The sequence below is a fragment of the Garra rufa genome, chromosome 12 (assembly GCF_049309525.1).
Source record: "Garra rufa chromosome 12, GarRuf1.0, whole genome shotgun sequence".
Lineage (NCBI taxonomy): Eukaryota > Metazoa > Chordata > Actinopteri > Cypriniformes > Cyprinidae > Garra > Garra rufa.
This window is the reverse complement of record NC_133372.1, coordinates 21,597,040-21,621,175: the sequence shown is the minus strand read 5'-3', so window position 1 is coordinate 21,621,175 and position 24,136 is coordinate 21,597,040. Positions and strand designations below refer to the sequence as shown.

Here is a 24,136-nt window from a genome sequence, read left to right as displayed (position 1 = left end):
CAAGTTCATGACAAATTTTCCCATCTGTCCTGTTTAACTTTCGGAGGACGACCTCCTTAAATGCTCTGGTCTTTAATGGGAAGTGTTGCTCAGCTTGTCTCTACAAAATCCCCCACAGCTGCTCAAGAGCGTTAAGATGGGTCAAATACATTTCCACTGAATATCACTGTCACGTTGAAAAAAAATGCCCAACAGTGCAGGGAATGAGGAAAGGGTAGCATCTTCTGTTTCAGGTTTTTTGTATTACATCACACAGTGGTGTGTGAATTGATGACAGCATTGATAAAATACAGTTTTATCAACCTTCACAATTTCAGCACTCATTTGCCCTATAGAACAGCTTTACTACCACTCAACATCACTGTGAGAACCAGGCATTTTTTACTGTAATCCTCCTTTAGCAGTGCCATAGCATTTTGGATGCTGTTAGAACCGAAATGATTGACTTGGTCTCATGAGACCACAGTACACTGTAAAAAGATTTCACTAGTTTCAACTTAAAAACTTAAGTTCAGCAGCTGCCTTATTTTTTTTTTAAGTTAAATCAACTTAAAACTTTAAGTTATTTCAACTCACAACAATAAAATTAGTTCAAATGACTTGTACTTTTAAGTTGATTTAACTTATGAGTTGAAATTACTTGTAGTTTTACGTTGATTTAACTTAAAATGTTCAGGCAGCTGCTGAACTTATGTTTTTAAGTTGAAACTGGTGACAACTTTTTACAGTGTATGGATTCCTAGATGTCTATATTTTGTAAATATGGCCTTGGAAAAAGCTAAATGAGTGATTTGTGCTTTGGCTACAGTGGGTAGCTCTGGTGTGGATAAACAACCATGCATGCCACTTCTGCAGGCTGCATCTTACTCGGCTAGTGTTTCTCCTGCTCTTTTTCTAGCAAAAACTCAATCATCACTAACTAAAAGCTTAAAGTGAAGACCTAATTATTTCAGGGACCATTTCACAAGTCCAATGTTTTTTAATTCATGTGTTACTTTTGCTGTATTTTCACATTTAAAACAGTAATTTGGTATTCCTCTTGTATTATTATCCTCTTTTATGCTAAGAAGTCTCCTGACAGTTCTCTCTCAAGTGGTTTCATTGTTGTCAGCATTAAGCCTGAGTATGAGTAAGATAAGCAATTACTTATCTTTAACAGTTTTAGTTTAACATACCTGTTGATCAATTGACTTAAAGTTACTTCAGAATTTTTTTATTTCATTTTATTTAGTAACAGTTCATTATCCTGTACAATGTCTTAGAGGGAAGACACAAGAATTTGTTCTGGTCCTTGTGAATTTTAGTCATAGCCCTGTAAGCATTACTTAATTGTTGTTGATGTTCTGTGTGTTTGTATTTGTATTTAAAACAGAAATTTATATTTTTCAACAGTTCAACTTACCCCTTGTCATAACACAGTTTATACCCCTGTATGTAATGTAGCGCAAAATGTGTAAAAGTCTATATTAGCTACTACTAGGCTTTTTATTACTTTTATACATGTAGCATTAAATAACTAATAAATAAATAGTGTTTGGTATTAGGTTGATTCTGCATTTCCATAATTCAACCCTTTCTCACAGCAATTTAACACAGGCAATTTGTGAAAACAATACTAAACCATGTTTCAATTAAGCCACACCAGAAATCAGAAACGAATACATTAATAATTTCAGTACGTAGTGTAAGTGACATTAAGTTTTAATCCTAGCAACCAAACAGACAGCATTGACACTGCGTTCTCTTAATTGTCCAGTAGAGGATTCACATGTGCTGTTTATGTGTGGCTACTGCACATAGTTCAGTTGTGCCATCTAATGGAGAAAAGCTATTACTTACACAGTTGGCTGGTTATTTATCTATTGTTTACTGACGTAGCCTAGTATTGATCTACAAATTGACTGTGTGTGTGTTTTAGTATAAAGTTACAAATATTACTGCTCTATGTCAATTATTTTAATTCATTTTTTGCCTGTAGCCTACATGTTTTGATTATAATTTAGTGGAAATCTGTATTCAGACCCAAGGTCAAAATTATGAAACACTTTTTATTAACTGATAACAGTATAGTTTGATTGTTATCACTTATAAATGTACATGCATAGGCCTACTTTAAATCCTTACACCTCAGTATAATGTCAGATATGAATCTATATCCAGAAACTACTTCACTACGTCCTCAAGGTGAGAGCGAAAATGGTGTTGACATGGCAACAACTATATTTTTTATCTTTGATCAAAAAAATAATAATTTGCCATTTCCCAGTATACCCATATGTGCCTGCACTGAGCTGATTAAAGAACAATTACAGCTTAACTGAATTTCTATGTCTCTACTATGACTGTGTTTAAATATAGGAAGCAAGAGTGTAGTGAGAGATTACCAAGTCCTTCATCTCTGCATTAAGTTTCATCTGACTTGTCCATTTGCTGATTTTGGTGCTTTTATTATGATGACATGCTAACTGAATCAGGAACTGCAATGATAATGGAACAGACTTTAATGAAACCGTTCTCTCTCTCTCTCTCTCTCTCTCTCTCTTTGCCTTTTACTTTTACAAAATACTGCATCTGTCACGGGTTTACAATGTTAAATTGAATATTTTCCCTATTGCCATGTAAATTAAACAAAGTAGCATGTTTTCCTTAGCTGACTGTTCTTTGTTAACCAAACAGAGCTAGTGTTAGTTCCTGTTACAAACACCTCTCAACCAACAAGATCTCACCATACATTTTGCTGATATTTACTTTGCAAATTTGTAAATGTTTAGAAGAAAACCTTTTGAAAAACATTCAACTTATAAGCATAATATCGTGTTATTGTCATTGTAGTAAAGTAAGCTATATATCAAAGTTAGTGGGGTCACTGCAATTCTTGATCATGTTGATAATAATTCTGGCCCTGGTCTATCATCTTTCATTTCAGGGAAACCGGTTTTGAGGAAACTGAATTCCAGTTGCAAATGCAAATGCTTCTTTCTTTTTCTTTCATTGTACGGTATGATAGCCGTAATTCTGATAGCCAAAATGCTGACACCATTCACAGTTAATTTTATCATCTGTACATGCTATCTATCGTTTCTCATATCGGACTCCCTGCTGAAAAAACCAGCTAAAACCAGCATAGGCTGGTTGGCTGGTCTTAGCTGGTTTAAGCTGGAAATGGCTGGTTTTAGCTGGTCTCCCAGCCTGGCCAGGCTGGTCAGGCTGGTTTTAGCTGGTGGTTTCCCAGCCTGACCAGCTAAGACCAGCCTGACCAGCCTGGCCAGGCTGGAAAAATGGCCAAAACCCCTCTAAAACCAGCCTGCCTCCCAGCTATGACCAGCTAAAACCAGGCTGGTTGACCAGCTAAAACCAGCCAACCAGCCTAGGCTGGTTTTAGCTGTTTTTTTCACCAGGGCTGTGTGAGAAATATGTTATTATCATTATTTTAATTAGCAAATGATGCTAATTTTATCAAGATCTAACATGTACATACTGATGTTAATGTTTTTATCACAAGACCTCTGCAAACTATTTCAAGCATCTACTTTTATGCTGCACACCAACTGAACATCACACACTATATGATTCATAGTGTATAACCACAAAAAGTCTGCGGTGAAAGTGATAGTGGGTCATTTCCTGTATCGGTTCATTCTTTTTTAAATACTGTTTGGCACAATCAGCAGCATGCAAATTTTAGACTACGTGTTGGCACTATTAACTGTATCTTCTTCTCTCTTCTTTCATATAATGACAAAGCTCTAAAGGGGGATTTTGCTGTATTGTTGTGTTTTATAATATGCTCGTGCATTTTAATTCTTGAATTACGATTTGAAAAGGCTCTAGTGAAATAACCATGGTTAGTATTTTGAGTTAGGTTAGTGTTTCCTTAATACAGACTCAAACATGTAAAGAAATCCTTAATAGAAATTACGAATCCTACTATTGTTTAGGGATTGGCTCATGAATATTAAATATAATGTGCTCGCGTTCTTTCCTGAGTGTTCAGTCACGGAGTCGAATTAATATTAATTCGCCAGTTGGCAAGCGATAACATAGTAACCTCTGCCTTTTGCTAAATCACGTTTAGGGAAATAATATTCATAAGCCAGGCATTCCTCGTAGTAGGATTTGTAAATTCGTTTTCATGACTGGCAGATTCACTTCCAGGTGCTAGGAGACGCGCGGTCCACTCACAATTCAACACGAACTGCGTTCGGCCTCATAAATGCGCATGCGCAGCAGCGCTGTTCTCTCTGTTTCCTGCGCACATTGCCACGTTATTAGCGGCAGACACAAAATTCAAGCGACACTTCAGACTGGTAAAGGTGAAAGAAGACCTGCCGCGCTAACATACTCCCTGGTTTCCATCGCGGTTTTATTAATAGTTGGCACGTTTGGAGGTGATCCGAGATGTTGAAGTTGTTGATTGTCTGCGCCCTGGCCGCTATGAGCGTGGCTGATATCCCCGAGGAGGAGGACGTGCTCGTACTGAAGAAAAGTAACTTCGAGGAGGCGCTCAAAACTTACCCAAATATCCTTGTTGAGTTTTGTAAGTAGTCGCCAACTTTGTTTGACTTGTCGTTGCTGTGTTTGTCTATAGCTTGTGCATGAGGACAATGCGAAACGAAACCTACTTGCAGTGAATTGGGAGTTATTTTATTCGTTAGTATTATTTTGCTGCAACAATACTTAACCTCTTGCAATCATGGCTTAACAGACGTGTCTTAATGATAATATAAAACCGCAAACTAAGAACGAAGTTTTGAAAGCGTTCAGAGAAGTGGTCCTAATGTGATGATTTGAAGACCTCTTTGTCAGTCGCTTCAAAACTCTATATTTTAACAGCAAAAGTATAGTGAGTCCCTTTACGGATAATACATTCGGTTTAGGTTTGTAGATTTGTAAGTATTCAGGGCGATAGCAGACTTGGAACGTGAAGTAGAAAAATAAATGCAATGCATTGATTTGGACTTTCGCTTGTCTTTCGATATTGGATTTCCCAGTGCTTTGTTTTTCGGTTTCACTATTTAATGCAAATGAGATGCAGTATGTTATGGGCAAGCATGAATGAGTTTCCAACCTGTAAAGACTTCTCAAACTTGTGTGTAACCGGGCTCCTGGGTTAGTTTATCTGTGTTTTACCGGGCTAAATTCATTGGGTGCTCTCAAAGTACATCCTGATACAGGAACGTGATAGACTCTCAACTTGCCCAATCACCGGCGTCCACGAGTGTTTCGTCATAATGAGAGGCGTGGCAGCGTGTAATATGGGCGGCACTATCTAGCGGCCCTGCGCTAGGTTGACGTGTACATCAGAAAAATAACTTTGTTGCATATTGAGTTTTTGGAATTTAAAAGCAGTTCTCATGCGAACAATGTAATGAAGGCGTAAACTGCACAGTCGTCATTAGTATTTTTGTATGCTAAATGAGTGAAAAAGTATTTGATGCATATGTGGATTTTTATAAGCACTATGAACTTTGGTCTTGACTTTAATAACATGCCATGTTGTGAGAGATGACGTGTTGAGGAAGATTAGAGTAGTACGTTTGACCTACTTGGTGCATCCAATTTTACTGAAATTGAACACTCAAATAAAACTAAATTCTTTTTAGTCATGTGCACCATTAATGCATTCATTCAGACATATTACTTCTAATGTGGTTTGTGAGTAAATGAATGTCAAGTCACTAACATGAAGTGACAGTAAGTGTCAGGTTTATTGAATTAACCAGTTTTTGCTAATTTCAGATGCACCATGGTGTGGGCACTGCAAAGCCCTGGCCCCCGAATATGCCAAAGCAGCTGGTATGCTGAAAGCTGAAGACTCAAACATCAGACTAGGTAAAGTGGATGCAACAGAGGAAGCTGAGCTTGCTCAGGAGTTTGGTGTTCGTGGATATCCCACCATTAAGTTCTTTAAGGGAGGAGAAAAGGAGAACCCCAAGGAGTATTCTGGTGAGTGATATCAGCCACAATTTTCCTACATAATATCCATGGTCCTTCATGTATGCACTAGTAGACTGCCTTAAGCTTTTGACTTCTACTTTTGTTTTGTTCTTTAAACCTTTTACTTGGGATTTCAAAATCATTAAGATTTATTTAAAACCAGATAGAAGAAATTTAGTGAGTGTACAAACAGTTCTGACTGGTTTGTTTTGGCTAGAATCACTTAAGTGTGCCAAATGCCATCTTGTACAGTCAACCATAATTCAGTTTAGATGGGTCAGTAGTCTGCATGCCATGAATGTGAGTGCTAACTGCTGAAGACGTGCATGTCATTCTGTACGTGGAAGCCCTGAGTTCCAGCCTGTTTAAGGCCCCTCCCTCTTTCCTTCAAAGTGCAGTTCCTCACGTTGCCTGTGGTCTGGTTGCTGTAGGCTGCTCTCCATGGCTTTGTTTATTACCGTTTACTCCTGCAGCCCAGACCAGCCTCAGCAAATGCAAGTTCCAGGACTTTCAGGAGTCTCAAGCTCTTTAAAAAAAAAAATAAAAAAAAAAGACTTACACCCACTTTTTTTAGATTCCTTGTGAGCTTACAGATAACAGAATTCTCAACATAATTTTTATCTTTGTCCTCGATGGAAGGACTCCATTAGGGCGTCTGTATCAGGTGATCTCATAAGTCAGACTTGATCAAAGGCTGAACCACAGTGTCATTGTTGACGTGTCACATAAGTAGTTCCTGCTGTAACTTGTGGTGCCTGCTTTTCACTTGTTTAAAAAGAGCATAATTAAGACTACCTTTGAAACTGACATGTCATTCGCATTGACAACAAGTCAGTCTTTGCCCTGTTGTCCTAAATGGATGAGGTCATGTGGAAGAAGCACCTGAGTTACATTAAATCTGTATATAATAGCTTGATATGATAAACTTTTTTTTAAATTATATTTGTTTCCATTTTTTTAATTATCAGTGCATTATTTCTGTAGTTTAAACACTAGAACTTGGCATTAGCACACCAAGGTCATGTTTATTTCCAAGTAAATGCATGAACTGATAAAATGTATGCCTGAAATGCATATCCTTTGCAAAATCCTTTAAATGCGTAAATATAGCACTCCTGCAGTTGACACTTTTTTTTTTTTTTTTTTCTGTACATGTGCAAGAGTTTGCTTGATACCACCAGGTTCCTTTGTCTCACTGTGACATGCTCATGCTCTGTCTACAGCTGGCCGACAGGCTGATGATATCGTCAACTGGCTGAAAAAGCGAACTGGCCCTGCAGCCACTACTTTAAGTGATGTGACACAGGCAGAGTCTCTTATTGCTGACAATGAAGTTGCAGTCATTGGGTTCTTTAAGGTAAATGTCATTCTTTAGCTTGTTTAGTTTTGGGTGTTTTGTTATTTATTTTTTTTCTTTTCTATCTCTCTGCAGGATGTTGAATCAAAAGATGCCAAGGCCTTCATTAAAACCGCTGAGGCTGTGGATGACATCCCCTTTGCTATCACCTCAGATGATGGAGTGTTTTCAAAGTTTGAAGTTGCCAAGGATTGTGTTGTTCTTTTTAAAAAGGTATACATGCTCTATACTTACAAAATATTAGAGGACTTCTTAATATTTGCTTATATTGCTTCTAATGTTAATATATTACCAGCATTATAATTAATGTTATAAAACTTATAATATATTACTGGATAGAAGCTAGGAGTGTGATATCTTGTGCTACAAGATTTCGAGATATTAAAGTGCAACAATATTTTTCATCAAGGTGAAAAGTTGTCTTGCAATATTGGCATGATTAGAAACGTGACATAGAATTTTATTAAATGGTTCAAGAAACAAACTAATATTGTTAAATTTTAGACTATTTTCTGTTTTGCTCAAATTCACAAACAAAATGGTTCCAAACAAAGCCACAGCAGAACTGTTGTGCATCTCTGATCAACATTACTGAATGAGTGATTTAGTGAGCCATTCATAAAGACAGTCACTTGTGTTGTTTCTAAATGAATCAGCCATTTGATCAAACAAAGGTGAAATGAATGACTGAATTACACACATTAAGACAGTGAATAGCTGACAACTACTGATTTTTTTTTTTGTGTGTTTGTTTGTTTAACTGTCATTTTCATATTTCAGTATAATTTTATTATTTATTATTATTTTATTTATGCAGTGTTGAACCAAAATATTTCTAAAGCTACTTTTTGTAGTTTCTATTTAACTCTATACTTATCTCATACAATGGGCCTCATTAAGGAAACTAACTTACAACAGAAATTTGGGCATGCGGTCGTTTCTAAGCAAAATTTGCAATTTATCAATGTAGGATGAGCGTTGGCTGTGATCAAATCTCATGTCAGGTCTCAACTAGTGTATGCAAGTTTTTGAGTTGGCCTGAACTTGCGTGCAGCATATTAAATCTGGCAGAGAAATGTATAATGACAGCATTTTGTTAATTTAGATAACCTGAAACTCTTTAGTTGATTTATTATTATTATTATTATTATTATTATTACTTTTTTCTTCTTTCGGGGCGTTAGCTTTATTTGCGCAAATGGCAGCATAAACAGACCATGAGGATTCTCACATTGTTGCATCATGCACCTGCAGCACTTCTGTGAACGGTGAAAACCCAAACTAAGTAGGCTATATAGAAGGAGTATTATAAAACCGTTCCGGTCCTTGATTCTGATTGGTTGAGCCACGTTCTAAGCTGTTGTAAACTGAGGGGGGAACGGAGTCGCTTGATAGTCCTTTGTTAGATTTGTCTAAAGAACGTCACAGCTTTAAAGTTCACTTCCAGAGCAAAAATTTACAGATAATGTACTCGCCCCGGTGTCATCCTAGATGTTCATGCTTTTCTTTCTTTAGTCGTAAAGAGATTGTTTTTTGAGGAAAACATTTCATGAGTTATCTCCATATAGAGGACTTCAGTGGTGCCCGTGAGTTTGAACATCCAAAATGCAGTTTATATGCAACTTCAAAGGGCTATAAACAATCCCAGTTGAGTAGTAAGGGTCTGGATGTAGGATGATTTTAAAGTTGAAGCACCTGCTTTGTTTAGCATTTTGTGACTTTCAGTTAAAAAGATTTCTTGGTAATGTTAGAATATTGTCTTGTATTGATATCAGCAGTGGGGCCCAAGATGTTGGTTCTAAACCAGACCCGAGAGTTGTTTATTATGGTCATAAGTAGTACTATTTAAAACCTCACAAGGGATCAAAACTATCACAAGGTTTTTCAAACCTTTCCTGAATTAAACTCACAAGAAGGTGATGATGCAGTATTGTATCAACTAAACACCAGGCTCTTGAGAGGCTATTTAGATTATGAAAACTATAAGAGTCCATCATTTAAGTACTCAGTTCAGCCACAGTAACAGGATCCAGCTGCACCTATGATGGTCTCATCTAGTAACTCTGCTGTTGCTATTATTGGTCTTTACTTGCCCGTGCAGAGAATTTGGTTTTCTGGTTCTTGCTGGTTCAAGCAGACAGCAGATCTCCCCCTTGACCTTTAAATGCAGTAGGCAATAATGCTCTTGTTTATTGCTGTTAATGAATCATTATGTCAGCTTTAGTAAATTGTTAGCTTCCTAGAAAACAAGCTGATAATTTTGTAGTAGGCATTTAGACACTCTTTACACATTGTTTGGAGTTCAGCGCTACATCAGTGAATTTACTTAAGGGATAATTTACCTAATGAAAATTGTCAGTTGAAACTGTTTACTGAAATCTACTCACTCTATATATCATTATGACCACTGACAGGTTAAGTGAATAACACTAATTATCTCTTCTTCACGGCACCAGTTAGTGGGTGGGATATATTAGGCAGCAAGTGAACATTTTGTTCTCAAATTTGATGTGTTAGAAACAGGAAAAATGGACAAACGTAAGAATTATCTCCACAACTGCAGCTCTTGTGGGGTGTTGCTTGTCTGCAGTGGTCGGGTATATGTCAAAAGTGGTAGGAGAGAACCATGGTAAACCAGCAAACGGGTCGTGGGTGGCCAAGGCTCACTGATGCACGTGGGGAGCAAAGGCTGGCCCGTGGGTCCAATCCAACAAACAAGCTACTGTATTTCAAATTGCTCAAGTTAATGCTGGTTTTGATGGAAAGGTGCATTGCCGTTTGTTGCATATGAGGCTGCATGGCCACAAACCAGTCAGAGTCCCCGTGCTGACCCCTGTCCATTGCTGAAAGTGCCAACAGTGGGCACATGAGCATCAGAACTGGACCAAGGAGCAATTGAAGAAGGTGGTTTGAAGAATCACGTTTTCTTTTACATCACGTGGATGGCCGGATACATGTGCGTTGCTTACCTGAGGAACACATGGCAACAGCATGCACTATAGCAGGGGTGCCCATCCCTGTTCCTTGAGATCTACCTACCTGTGGACTTTAGTTGCAACCCTGCTTCAACACAGCTGTCTGTAATTATCAAGTGTTGTGTAAAAGATTAATTAGCTGGTTCAGGTGTGTTTGAACAGGGTTGGAGCTGAACTTTGTAGGATGGTAGATCTCCAGGAACAGGGTTGGGCACCCCTGCACTACTTAAAAAAAAAAAAAAAAAAAAAGGCAAGTGTGACGCTTTGGGCAATGTTCTGCTGGGAAACCTTGGGTCTTGCCATCCTTGTGGATCCATGCTTTAGCATTGTTGCGGACCATATACACCTTTTCATGGAAGCTATTCCCTGTTGGCTGTGGTCTCATTTAGGAGGATAATGCGCCCTGTCACAAAGCAAAAATGGTTCAGTAATGGTTTGAGGAGCACAACAATGAGTTTGAGGTGTTTACTTGGTCTCCAAATTCTCCAGATCTCAATCCAATCAAACAAGTTTGATCCATGGAGGCCCCGCCTCGCAACTTACAGGACTTAAAGGATCTGCTGTTAACGTCTTTGTGCCAGATACCCCAGCAAACCTTCAGGGGTCTAGTGGAGTCAATGTCTCGACAAGTCAGGGCTGTTTTTGCAGACAGCCTGATCTGTGTGTGTATGTATGTGTATATATTATAGAAATGGGCCTATGGTAATTAATTCTTTTAGCAGGGTGGAAGGATGTTATTCAACAATGGGCTAAACTCCTCATTGACCCCTGTCACTAAAGAGGCTTTAAGCCCCCCCCCCCCACACACACACACTCACTCTGAGGCAGTAAGGAAAATAAATTTAATTCCAGAATGCAGCTGCTTTATTTATGTGTGCTTTTAATGCCCACTGCATGTGTCGAATCTAGAATATCCACTGTCCTGTGGCCAACAACAGTTGCAGTCACGTTTCTGTGCTTAAGTGATGCGTAGTTCCCTAGTTGACACTCAATTACAGTGAATTTCTGTGTACAGAGCAACAAAATTCAGTGTGTTGAAGATGAATAAGAGGTAATCTGTCTCTATCTCACCCTGTTTAATTCTTACTTTTTTTTTTTTTTTTTTTTCTTCAGTTTGACGAGGGTCGCAATACATTCGATGGAGAGGTCAGCAAAGAAAAGCTACTGGCCTTCATCAAGGCCAACCAACTTCCTCTGGTCATTGAGTTTACAGAGCAGGTACAATATTACTATTATATATAATTTTTATTTTATTTATTTATTTTTTTGGTCATACTTGTGTTTCTTGTTGTATATTGACATAACAGATGTGTTTTTAACCAATTTGGCCTATTTATATATTCATTAAAAAACTTGAAAGCATTTTTGCAAGATTATGGGAGGAAACAACAGATTCTTATTTCTCATCTACAGACTGCTCCAAAAATCTTTGGAGGTGACATCAAGTCCCACATCCTAATGTTTGTGCCCAAAACAGCCAAAGATTTTCAGGATAAGATGGACCAATTTAAGAAGGCAGCTGAGGGCTTCAAAGGCAAGGTTGGTATTTTTATTTTTTTAATTTATTTATTTTTTTCTTTTTTAACTGTCAGTGTGTTTTCTGGATATATTGGAGTTTAACTTAAATTCTCTTTCTCCACAGATTCTCTTCATCTTTATTGACAGTGATGTGGACGATAACCAGCGAATTCTGGAGTTCTTTGGTCTTAAGAAGGAAGAGTGCCCAGCGATCCGCCTCATTACTCTAGAGGAAGAGATGACCAAATACAAACCAGAAACCTCAGAAATTACAGCAGAGAACATTGTCACCTTCTGCACAGCCTTCACAGAGGGAAAACTTAAGGTGACTTAGAGTTTTGTTTGGGTTTAGGTTTAAATGGCTGTGGTGGAAATTAGTCTTTATGGTAGATTTAGTAGCTACTTTAAATTGGCACTTAAATTACTTGCATTCTTTTTTGGAATGTGTTTTAGAATGATTGTAATGTGTTTCAGCCTCATTTGATGAGTCAGGACATTCCTGACGACTGGGATAAGAACCCTGTCAAGGTCCTGGTGGGCAAAAACTTTGAAGATATTGCCTTCAACCCAGTCAAGAACGTCTTCGTAGAATTTTGTAAGTATTGCCTCCGTTTAAAACTATCTTTGCTTCGATGCAAGTTCTGTATTCTTGAATGTTGCTTGTCCTTCTATTAGCTGTCTGACCACATGGTTTGTGGAATCGCTTTGCATGGCATATTGCCTGATTTATTTTGAAAGGATCTTTTGATTGCTCCTCCCAATAGCCTGGCATTGCAAACACGAGATTCCTGTATCTGTCCAAAAGCAGATCTCTTAGGAGATCTCTCCTTCCAATATACTCTTAAACCTGCTATAATGGGAAAGAGCGAGAAGTGCTGAGATCATTTTGGCTCTAGAGATATTTAAAGCAAACTGTTTCCTAAACAAGCATGTCTGAGGAAAGTAAGGGGCTTTTTTTATATGGCTATTACTGACTGACTGTCTAATAAATGAAGATCTTAAAGGGTAGATGGGGTTATTTTTTCATATGTTACTGAAAGCATTAGAATGGCTGTTGGGTTTTCAAAATGTTTGGACAATGGGTAGATTGCATCATACATGCAGCTGTCAGTAACCAGTGCCAGGCAAACTCAGAAAATCCATCTGCTTTTTCCACATTTTAGTCTTGTTGCCAGTCCTGTATTTTTTTTTAAGAAGGTATTTTCATAATCTAAATAGCCTCAATAGCCTGGTGTTTAGTTGGTACAATACTGCATCACCTTCTTGTGAGTTTAATTCAGGAAAGGTTTGAAAAACCTTGTGATAGTTTTGATCCCTTGGGATGTTTTAAATAGTACTACTTATGACCATAATAAACAACTCTCGGGTCTGGTTCAGAACCAACATCTTGGGCCCCACTGCTGATATCAATGCGAGACAATATTCTAACATTACCAAGAAATCTTTTTAACTGAAAGTCACAAAATGCTAAACAAAGCAGGCGCTCCAACTTTAAAATCGTCCTACATCCACCCTGAAACCATTGTAGGTCCTGCATAGCCCTGTTGCTTTGCTCTTTGCAAGTCTGTTATCCAGCTTGATATAATTTCATGTGTCATAGCATTATCACCAGTATCAAGAAGTACTAGTACCTTTGTAGTTATAATCAAGCCTTTTAGTAAGAACCAGTTATATTGTATTCTGTTTTCTTTTCCTTTATCTAGATGCCCCATGGTGTGGTCACTGTAAGCAGCTGGCCCCCATCTGGGATCAGTTGGGTGAGAAATTCAAAGATAACGCAAACATTGTTGTGGCCAAGATGGATTCCACAGCCAATGAGATTGAGACTGTGAAAGTGCATAGCTTCCCCACGCTCAAATTCTTCCCTGCTGGTGATGACCGTAAGGTAAGGCAATGAAACAGTTTGGTTTTGTTAGGTGGTGTATTTTTAGCATAATGTAATGTGAAAAAAAAACGCTAAGGAATTGACCATAGATATGGTACACACAGGGCGGATCTGTATGTATGATATTTATACAGTACATTCACTGCTTTGTGATTTAAGCATCAATGCAAAAAAAAAAAACTATGGAGTTGTTCCAATATCAACTCCTAACAGTTTAAGTTGCTGCTAAGTTTTCCATGTACTATCTCAAAGTTCTTGAGCCAAGAGTAATTTCATAATTATCGCTAAAGTTTAGTAAATATCATTTGAAAAGATACAGATTTTTGTCAGAGGTGTTTCATGTATATATGAGTTCATGTATATCAGTACAGTTGGATCATTGCCTATAGTATATTACTATACAGTATACAATCATGTTAGGAAGCTGATGTGTTCCATTCTTCTTTAAATGCGGTTTCTGGGACTTCTGGAAACTCCAATGCAGTTTCTTGCTCTAGACCCCCCCCCCCCCCAACCTCCATTTATTTGGATGCTGCTTTGGCTGATTATAATTTGCATACAGATTTAGAAATGTCCAGATATAGCTTGCCTCACAACACGTGCAAAGGAAATGAGACACTCCCGACCCAGTGAATTCACCCCTTGTCTAGATCCTGAAAGCTCTGGAGGTGCTGCATGGGATGTAATTTCAGAATTAAAACCTCATCCTCAGTCAAAAGTTTGTTTTGAGGAAATGGTGCACCAAATAGAAGACATGTTGACAAAAAAAAAAACATAATTTAGTTATAGTAAACAAGTGTGATGGTTTCTCTAGTTACTTCTAAAGAGAAATCTTTGCTAGAGGGCAGTTTTGCAAGGTCACCCAGCTATGCCCAACACAATAAACGCGTTATGATGACTTGCATAGACTTTCTTGCAAACAAGGACCCTTTTGAAGGGTATGGGTGGGTGAGTAATGTTTATTTTGAAATAAATGAGTTTCCCCCCTCTTTTTGTAGGTAATTGACTACAATGGTGAGAGAACGCTAGATGGATTTACAAAGTTTTTGGAAAGCGGAGGAAAAGAAGGTGGGGCACCAGCAGGAGATGATGAGGACGAGGAATCTGATGTATGTATAATTTGGTTGCGTTTAATTTTTCTTCAGTCATTTGGTTTAATTTCATTGAATTGTTAGTTTCCATACCAGAAGTATAGCATACTATAATTTTTAATTGAAAATCTGGCACAGAGCTCTCTCTTTCTGCTTAGTTGATGTTATTTTGTTAATTAAACTTTTGGAAGTGTTATGCATGTGCACATGAATGAATAAAAAAAGAAAAAAGATACAATGACCTAAAGCTGATAGCTTAAAGTTCCAAGAGTTTGCTTATGAAGCTACAGTTGTTTGCTCTCTGTCTTATGGGCATTCCTGGCTCTGGTCCTCTGCTGGGGGTAAAAGATACTCCTGCAAATCTGTCAGACAGGCACTTGCCAAGAACCTGAGTGATGCAAAGTCCATTGAAGTGGCCCAGTTTCTCCATGAACCTTAGTTTTTGCTTGATTCAGGGTGATGTGTGTGCACGTTTTAATATCTGACACCCAAATTAAATGTCCTAAAAAATAACTACTGCATGTCTACTGCATGACCCTTTGTTTCTGAAGATTCAGAAGACAAACAATAAACCTTTTAACATTTTTATCATTAGGACATAATCAGTGTTTCTTTTTGTAATCCATAAAGTATGCAGGAGTACAGAACACTCTCCTACCATTTTCCTTTACTACTTGCCAAGCTGTCTTGCTGGCTTCACTGGTGGCGCCTTTTTTTTTTTTTTTTTGGTTCATTCTAAACCTTTTGGCTCAAAGATTCTGGAGTTCATCACACAGCCACAATCCATCCAGAGAATCACATATCTATCCAGATGAATGCTTCTAGGAAGTTTAATTTTAGAACATTGTTGTTGCCACTAATGTCCAATACAACTGTTATTGCTGTTTACCTTCCAGTTTCCCCACCCCATGAACCCCCCCCCCCCCCCCCCCCTCTTTCCCCACCACTATTGACAGGACTAAGTCAGTCAACACTAGCTAGTCCGCACGTCCCAGCTATGTGGAAGGGTCTTTGCAACCGAACACTCCTGGTCATAACAGATCTTAACCCCATCTCATGTCGGTTGCACTTGTTTGCTGCAGGGATTACTGGCATGTTTGTGGCAGGGTAGATTTGTTTTGATGAATTGAAGTCATGCTAGTACAAGTGGCCTTTTAGTAGGGATGACCACAATTTGGTTTGAAAACATTTGTTTCTGTGGGCAAATATCGTACTTGTGGCTGTATTTACAGGTATTCTAAAAAAAAAATCATGCTCTTTCCACAGGATCTGGATCTTGATGATGCAGAGGAGGATGATTCGGATGTGGAAGAGGGACACGATGAGTTATAAGAGTCGGGAGGAAAAGGCGAGACAAACCCCTTCACCACCACCACCTCCACTTTAAACCTCCCTGTCTGTGAACACTAAAGCTTTTCCTAACTAATCCAACAGCCACCGGGCGTTACAGGGTCCTTTGTCAGCCAGTAGTCATTACCAGTCCAGACCAACCATTGGCAGCCCAGAGAAGTGCCTCTCTGCCCACAGCAACTTTATCTCTTTGAAGTGTTTTACTGTACAGTTCTTTTTGCATTGAAATATATTTGGTTTTTAGGTTTAATTCTAATGGTAAACTGTTGAACTGCTCTTTATACCTGCCCACTACCTCCTTTTGTGATCTGGGGGCTCAGTGTTAAGATTGCGCAGTTTAATACGGGAAATACTCTCCTGATGAAGGAGGGGGAAACTAGTTATTTTGTCTTGATTCTGATATGAATGAGTGGACATTTCTGGGCAGAGGGGCTATATGTCATTCGCCTCTAGGTGAAAATAAAATTACAATGGCTGCTATTAGTGTGAACAAAACTTAACAGAGACCAAACTGAGGTACTTTCCCTGTTTCATTTGTCAAACTGCATTTTCAATTTCTTTATTTTCCAAATTAACACCTGCTACTGAATTATTTTTAATGATGTAAAAGTGGAGAACTTGTTTTATTTAATTTTATATTTCAATTATTTTCTTTTTTATAATCTTCCATGTTGAAGGGCCCAGCAACAGCACTTTTGTTGAATTACCTGGGGCAGAGTTGGCCCTCTCAGCTTTCTGGTCATCTGGGAGGATGATTTGAAACATTGTGTTGCACTTCATTCAGTGCCATCAGAGATTCCATATCAGTTACTGAAATGAAGATATATGATCTTGTAAGGACAATAAGTCTCCCATACCCTTCCTGCTTTCCATCACTCTAGTGGAAGATTTGGTATAATGCCAGTTGACTATGTCTGAGTGGTCAGTGTGACGGGGAGGAGAAAGTGTGCTTGTAACAAACTTAATCAGTCTTTTCCCCTTCTTATGCCAGGGTTCAGGGTTGTGCGTGTGTGATTTGGTTAACCCTCATGTTGTCTGTCTTTATTTTTCTAGGAGGGGTGAATTTCAGGGGTGATGTTTAAAGAAAGGGGGGGGTTTAGCAATTCTACTTGGAGGGATTTGGGTTTTGAAATTAGACAACATGTTTGAGACAAAGCATTCCATTGCATTTAAATTGACTACAGTAAACTGGTGGCCAAATAAACAACAAAATGGTGATAAAGGTGTTTGTTTTATTTTTCTACTTTCTTTGTATTTTAAAATGACTGACTCACTGACAGTTGACATAAGACAATTCCATATGAGCAGTTTTGTAAAATTAGTACATATGTACAACAAAGACCTCAAAGTGGTCATGACTGTCAAGCTAAAATAAAGAACAGAACAGAAAAGGCATTTTTTTTTTTAGAGCTTTACATGAAGAGAATATAGAATGCCAAATTACTGAAACTGCTGCCTTGTCGTTGTACAAATATGTGGCTATTATGTGGAGTCAAAACTGATAAACTACTTGTACAATATTTTTATAGTGCTTTTTTTGTCATTTTTGGAGCTTGGCAACAATTGGCATTGTAAGCCGTCCTAAGAGCTAATTTGTTCCATTTTGCAAAAAAAAAGGTGTATGAGCTTAAGTAAATAAGGGGGTTGAGCAATAAACGTCTCACTGGGTTTTTACCATTTCAAATTACTTTTACCCACATTATACCTAGAACATATAGAAACTTCTGGAACTGTTAGTAGGGGCTGAGTAATAACAGCTCTCAAAATAGAAAGTCAGGTAGACTTAAAGTAGAAAACACTGTCAGGCCTGCTGTCAAGAATCATGACATATTAATGTGATTAAACAGTGACCTGCAAATAGAGCAAGAGCATCTTTTTGCTGGCAGACAGCAAAAAGTTAAACAGCCAGGCTGTTCATTCAAGTCAAGTGTTATTTTAAAATTCGATTTGTGACCGTCAACACGTCCTTGCCTTCATGTTTGGCAGGCCACACCTATAAACCATTTTTATACACCCTATTCACTGCGTACTAGAAATTACTGATGGCTTCCCTGCTGTGTGACAACAGGAGCTGGGGTGGGGGATTTTATCTGAAGAGGAGGAGGAAAGACCTGGGTCAAGTGTGGTGTATGAAAACAAGCTGAGGTTACGGATCTCATTGCTAAGTTGGCTGAGAATCATAGGGGTGTGACTCCAGATCATCTTTCAAATTCAGTCATCTGAGCTATGAGACGACAGTCTCTTAATATAGTCTAGTGGGGGGTATATATAGGGTACACATAGAGCCCTAAATTCAGACAAACTTTTGAACGACTGTCTAGGAAGATACTCTACATCAAGAGACCACTAAGAACCAGACAGACTGAGCAGCTCCAATCGTCAAGATCAGCACCTTGGAAAAGAAAAAATTCTGAAGACACATTGAGCCACATTGAGAATTAGTGCAGAATTTCTCCTTCAATCTTAGGAACAAGAACATTAAAGAATGATGAAGTACTACCAGTGCCCAGTCACCCAGACATTGAGTTATGAGGGGTGCAACCCTAATGCCACTGGACCAGAGTCATGCTTTCATTCACAGCCTTCCATCAAACCTGTTCGAAATGTTCACTTTCCCAACGACATAGTCTTTCAGGATTATGTTCGTCAAGGAGAGCTGGAGAGAATTGGACGCTTCATTAGAGCTAGAAGAGTGAGTTTGGACACCATCTATCATTCAGGTAGGAAAAGCAGCTACTAGTGTACTCGATTGAACCTGCTATGTAAAGTAAATCTTTGTTCAGACTCAACTAGATACTCTGCATGCAAGTAATTAAAATCTAGTGATGAACATGAAAGCATTCCCTGATCTCTAAAGCCTATTTATCATCATATTTAGCAAAGCCATTTTTGTCTAGGCAGCTTTGACTATTATGACACAATCAAAATTGTCTTAAGCTTTAATCCACTGATAATTGAGCTGTCTGAGCCTGTCATTTAACATTAACTCCTTACTGATATTCCAGGCATGGCTGCCATTCATGAAGCAGTCCTATCTGGAAACCTGGAGTGTGTGAAGCTTCTGGTAAAATTGGGGGCTGACATCACTCAGAGGGATGAGGACGGATGGACTCCACTCCATATGGCCTGTAGTGATGGCTTTCCAGAAATAGCAAAGTAAGCAAATTTCTTAATTTAATGTATTATTTAGACTTTGGTAAACACAAATTAGACATGGGCATTTAATAGATGATTACTATTTATAGTATAGAAAAATAAAGACAAGCCCAAAGTTGTGATTTCTATTTTTTAGTAGTTTTCTATCAAAGAAAACTTAAAAAGCAAAGTGTTAAGCCTTACAAAAACAGAAAGAAAGAAATCAAGCATTTACCAGCTGTATTCTTTGATTTCTAAAATGTGCATGATTAGTGAAACCAAATCTGTCAAGAAACTGGTCGTTTGAAGAAAAATTGTCTTTTTGTTTCAGGTACTTGCTTTCTTTGGGTGCAGACACTGAGGCTGAAAATGACTGTGGGGAGAAGCCTGCTGACCTTATTGACCCAGACAGCAGAGAGCTGCTTGAACTCTTCGGGGTTGATGGTGCCTGAACTTGCCTGATACTGACGTTCTGATTGCTTTCTTCATTTATGGCAGTTGCCATGTTAAAGGGATGAAGCCAACAAAGGAGTGGAATAGCCCCTGTGTATACAGTGGAGCTGGTAGTTGAGACACCTTGACAGAGTGTCTGGTTATAATTGTCTGGTCCTGCGAATTTGGACCAATGACAGTGATTAGGATGTGAGATGCACTTGCCTCCACAGGAAGGGGCTCTTCCAGTGTAAACGATGCAGTGTGTTCTTAAGCTAAAGACAGTCGCAACAGCTTTTCTGTGTCAGTTTGTTATAATGAATGTTTTCTATTTTAAAACATGACTTTAAGTAGCAGATCAATGCACAATAGTGAAAGTTTGATAAATAGCTCACTGTGATTGTGATAAAAAAAAAAAAATCTATTTACATATAAAACATGACACTGTACAGAAAGTCTTAATTTTATACATGCCTGTATTACATTTTTTTATACCTAAATATACATTTAAAAATCATTGGTGTCTGTTTGGTTTTAGCTGTTGTCTGTGTCCATAGCTCCTCACTCAAAATACATAATAATAAAATAACAACAAAATTAATAAATTATTTTTTTAATCCTAGTACTGTTTCTGAAAGCACCACATATGTATTGTAGAAATGTTAAAATTCTTCTGAAAGGCACGTATGAGGCTGACAGTTCTTGACCGTGGTTGTGCTCTGCGGAAAGAAATCGCGAATCTGCTGTACTGTGGCAAGTCGTTCCTGCGAATCGGTTCATTTGAAACACGTAGATCAATAAAACGATTCAGTGATTCTTCTACGGTTACATACGTGATTCAGCTTTTAGAAAACGAAGTCAGCAATCTAAGCACTAACATTACTTTTCGACCCATTCAAAATTTTTCGGTAACGTTAAATTCCAGTTAGTCTTACTGACAGTTCACTTATTGGATCTCGGCTCATTTACGAGTCAGACTGTCTGCAAGAGACAGTTCCCGGTTAAATGTGGCTAAATTTCAAAACAGCGCACACTGGTCCAACTATTTCACACGAAGAAGTGGTATCGTAGTATGTTGATGGCGAACCGATTTGTGTGACTCATTGAAAAGATTCAATTCAACAGAATGATTCGTTGTCCAATCTGACATCACTAGACACCGCAGAACACAGCAGGGTACGGCGTTGTTTTGATAAGTGTCTTTTTGGCTGGGACAAAGGATTTCAACGCCACGTTGTAAGTCTCAGATGCGCAGAAGCTTTAGTCACATTAATCGTATTCTAATAGTTAAGTTAAATCAATCCCAGGTTTAAGTATCGAGTTCTATTGTGTTTTGTCGAGGGTTTCTTGACGTTAGCTTGCCAAGCTAGCCGAATATCATTCTCGAAAATATTCCGTTGTTATGTGAAAATATGAAAACACGTTTGGTATTTCAGTAGTACTATATAACGGCAAATTAGTGTTTGTTTGTGAGACTGACCTTAAAACTACGTTCGGCGTAACGTTAGTTTAGATATCGAGCTAGTTGGCTGTTATTAGTATTAACTTAACAGGTAGAATAAAAAATATAAAATAAATAAGTCCTGAAGATAAGATTATGTATATGTAATCTTAAGCACGTAAAATGCTTTAAGAACAGACCAGCTCTAAAAGCTGTTACAGTTGTATGGCTCTGACTTCCACAAATAGTCAGGTAATTAATTCTGTGTTGTCAATTTAACAACAGTATCTTTCACAGAGGGTCTGTTACTTGTGTTATAAATTTGATTTAATAATAGTAAACTGTTGCGTAGGGATTTTGTTGTGGGCAGTTCGTCATCTTTAAAAATGGTTCAGAATTACAAGCAGACGTCTGGAGCCTGTTCCCCAACCAACACTGAGGAACTACTCACACCAGCACATGAGGAAAATGTGCGATTCATACATTACAGTAAGTTGCCTCATAAGAAGAATTTTCAAATGTCAGAGACCCATCAGTTATTTTTTGTGTGTGTAAGAAAGGTTTATATTTTGGGAAGAATTCGATTTTTCTATAACATCAACCCTTCATCCAACAGCTTGGCAGCGTGTCATGAGAGAAATGCAGACTTGCCAGGGAAGTGAAAACAATAACCAGGGACCTCAGAAGTATGTGGAGAGGACACCAAACCCTGCACTAAGCTGTATGTTCAACTGGTTAATTTGTCTTGAGAATTGTATTTTGTTGTTGAAGGAACATAGAGTGATTAACAAAAAATATTGGTTAAAATATTTAAATATTTGGCAAAGCTGTTTGACCAGCTATTCCCTTCTTTTGCCAAGGTTTTTTTTTAAGAACTGAATGCAGTTGTATATTTTCTGATCATTCCTCTGATCATCACCTGAAATATGATGTTGAAAATGCATGCATGCTTTCTAACTGTTTGTTTCTACTTTTCAGCTTTTACACCAGTGGACTTGAATGATATGAAAAGGAAAAACACACAAGACTCCAAAAAGTCTTTATGAAACAATTGGACCTATGTAGCATACAGACTAACACGGCAAAAATGTCTTGCCCAATGCACTGATGTTATTCAGGCCATTTATTTGCAGATCCCTGATTTTTTTTTTAAAATGATCAACGTTGTTCACTGATAACAACTTTGTCCTGAGTTTAAGGACATAAAATGCTGCTTTAAAAAATGTTTTTATAATTTTCATTTTTTAAATTTTCATGTTTTCATGAGTGCTGCAGTGATGATGTATTTTTATAGGAGACAAATGCCTGGATTTTGAATTATTGCAGAAAACAAGCTCTGTGACCAACAAAAGTTATTTCAAGATTGGTTCATAATAATTTTCATGAATGAACACAACTTAGATGCAGAGTAGATTTCCTATTAAGTGTAAAGACGTTTAATGACCCCGAAATCCTCTTTTAGCGATTATTAGCTTTTTTTTTTCTCAAGACAGAAAGATTAAATAAATAAATAAATCACACAGGGATATTACCTGATTTCATTTAACCAAATCCCATTGATTTGAGAACAATTGGAATCAGGAACGTCAACTCATTTCTGGGATTTGGCCTACAAAATTTCATCACTTCAGCAGTCTATTTATGCTCATGCAAACCAGCGTACATGTCAGAAAGCATGTCTTTTTGATCTATGATTTTTAACGTTAAACCAACAAAATAATGAAACAAAAAATTTGCTATTTTTCAGTAGTTATTTCATGTTGCAAGAAATCAAATAAGATTGGAGTAAGATTTATTCATAGTTAATCTGCCGAATTTAGAGACTAGAGACTTGTTTTAAATGATTTTATGTGAATAAATACAGGAAGTGGCCAATCTTATCTAGCTGTCTGTGATTGAGGGAAGCATATAGGGAAATGTGCTATATATTTTAATTTATGCTTTAAAAACATTTTTAAAAAATGTTTTGTTTATCCAGGGTTACAATTGGAATTTAGCGCAAACAAAGAAAGACCTAAATTACTAAATTCTGAACTTTTTTTTGGAATAGTGGTTGTGGGGCAATTTGAGTCGATGGTTCAATTTTCCTACAAACTTATTTTAATGCTCTGGTATATAAAATATCACTTTTATGTCGCATCTTTTCTTCTAATAATGTATATATTGTTTTTGAAAACACTGAAATATAAAAATTTCTCTCTATTTGAAATCCATTTTTTTTATTATTTTGCCTGACTCCTCAACAAACATTCAAACTTGCTGTCCACAAATTTGCATGATTACTTGTTTTAGTAATTTAAAAAAGAGTTTCACATATATTAAAACACTCTGATTACCTTCTATTTGGTTTACAAAATGTCTGTAAGAAAGGTACAGCACAAATATTTGGAATAGATCAATTCATTATTGAATTATAACCGTGTATAATTATGTTTATGTTTTCACTTCAAGTTACCCATGATGGCTCAACTTACATCCTGGGCAAGGATGTGCCAATTTTTTGAAAGTCATATTTATATGGCGTAATATTATATAAAAGTGTCAGTTTCTCCAATCCTTCAAAATTAGTTTATCACTTGTACATCTGAAAAGTAAACTCCTCTTACTCCACTCTTCACAACCACTGCATAAACCACATAATAAATATAATTAACACTTATATAATGTGTTTTATGCAACATAATATAATATAGTCGGAAGCTTGCATTCTAATTTTGTTCTTAGAGTCACTTAGTAGCAGCCTATCAATGTCTGTGCTTTGAAATATTTTTTTTTATAATTGCGTATATATTTAGTAATGAGATCCACTGTGGTGCCTTTATTAATAATAACTACCAGGAATAATTTTAAACAAGAATTTTCATATGGCTTACAGACAATCAGGGCAAATAAATTAATTCTCAATAAATGTGGACAAATATGCATGTTACATTTTAAAGTTAACTCAATCACAAATCGGTTATCAGAATGGTTGACTATTTATTATCCTAAATCAATAATGAAATTAAAAGAGTG

The 24,136-nt window shown here is 37.4% G+C and overlaps 2 protein-coding genes across 2 annotated transcripts; both read left to right on the top strand.

The window, feature by feature from the left end:
- Positions 1-4,234: 4,234 nt before the first annotated feature.
- Positions 4,235-17,335, top strand: p4hb (prolyl 4-hydroxylase, beta polypeptide). The gene is made up of 11 exons (XM_073851717.1): positions 4,235-4,537; positions 5,740-5,946; positions 7,161-7,294; positions 7,370-7,507; positions 11,383-11,487; positions 11,683-11,808; positions 11,912-12,112; positions 12,262-12,382; positions 13,491-13,672; positions 14,671-14,781; positions 16,030-17,335. The coding sequence occupies exons 1-11, from the start codon at positions 4,399-4,401 to the stop codon at positions 16,093-16,095; spliced, it is 1,530 nt and encodes a 509-aa protein (XP_073707818.1). The 5' UTR covers positions 4,235-4,398; the 3' UTR covers positions 16,096-17,335.
- Positions 17,336-18,440: 1,105 nt separating this feature from the next.
- Positions 18,441-20,164, top strand: ppp1r27b (protein phosphatase 1, regulatory subunit 27b). Its single transcript, XM_073852660.1, has 3 exons — positions 18,441-18,833; positions 19,119-19,269; positions 19,580-20,164. The coding sequence occupies exons 1-3, from the start codon at positions 18,599-18,601 to the stop codon at positions 19,698-19,700; spliced, it is 507 nt and encodes a 168-aa protein (XP_073708761.1). The 5' UTR covers positions 18,441-18,598; the 3' UTR covers positions 19,701-20,164.
- Positions 20,165-24,136: the final 3,972 nt, after the last annotated feature.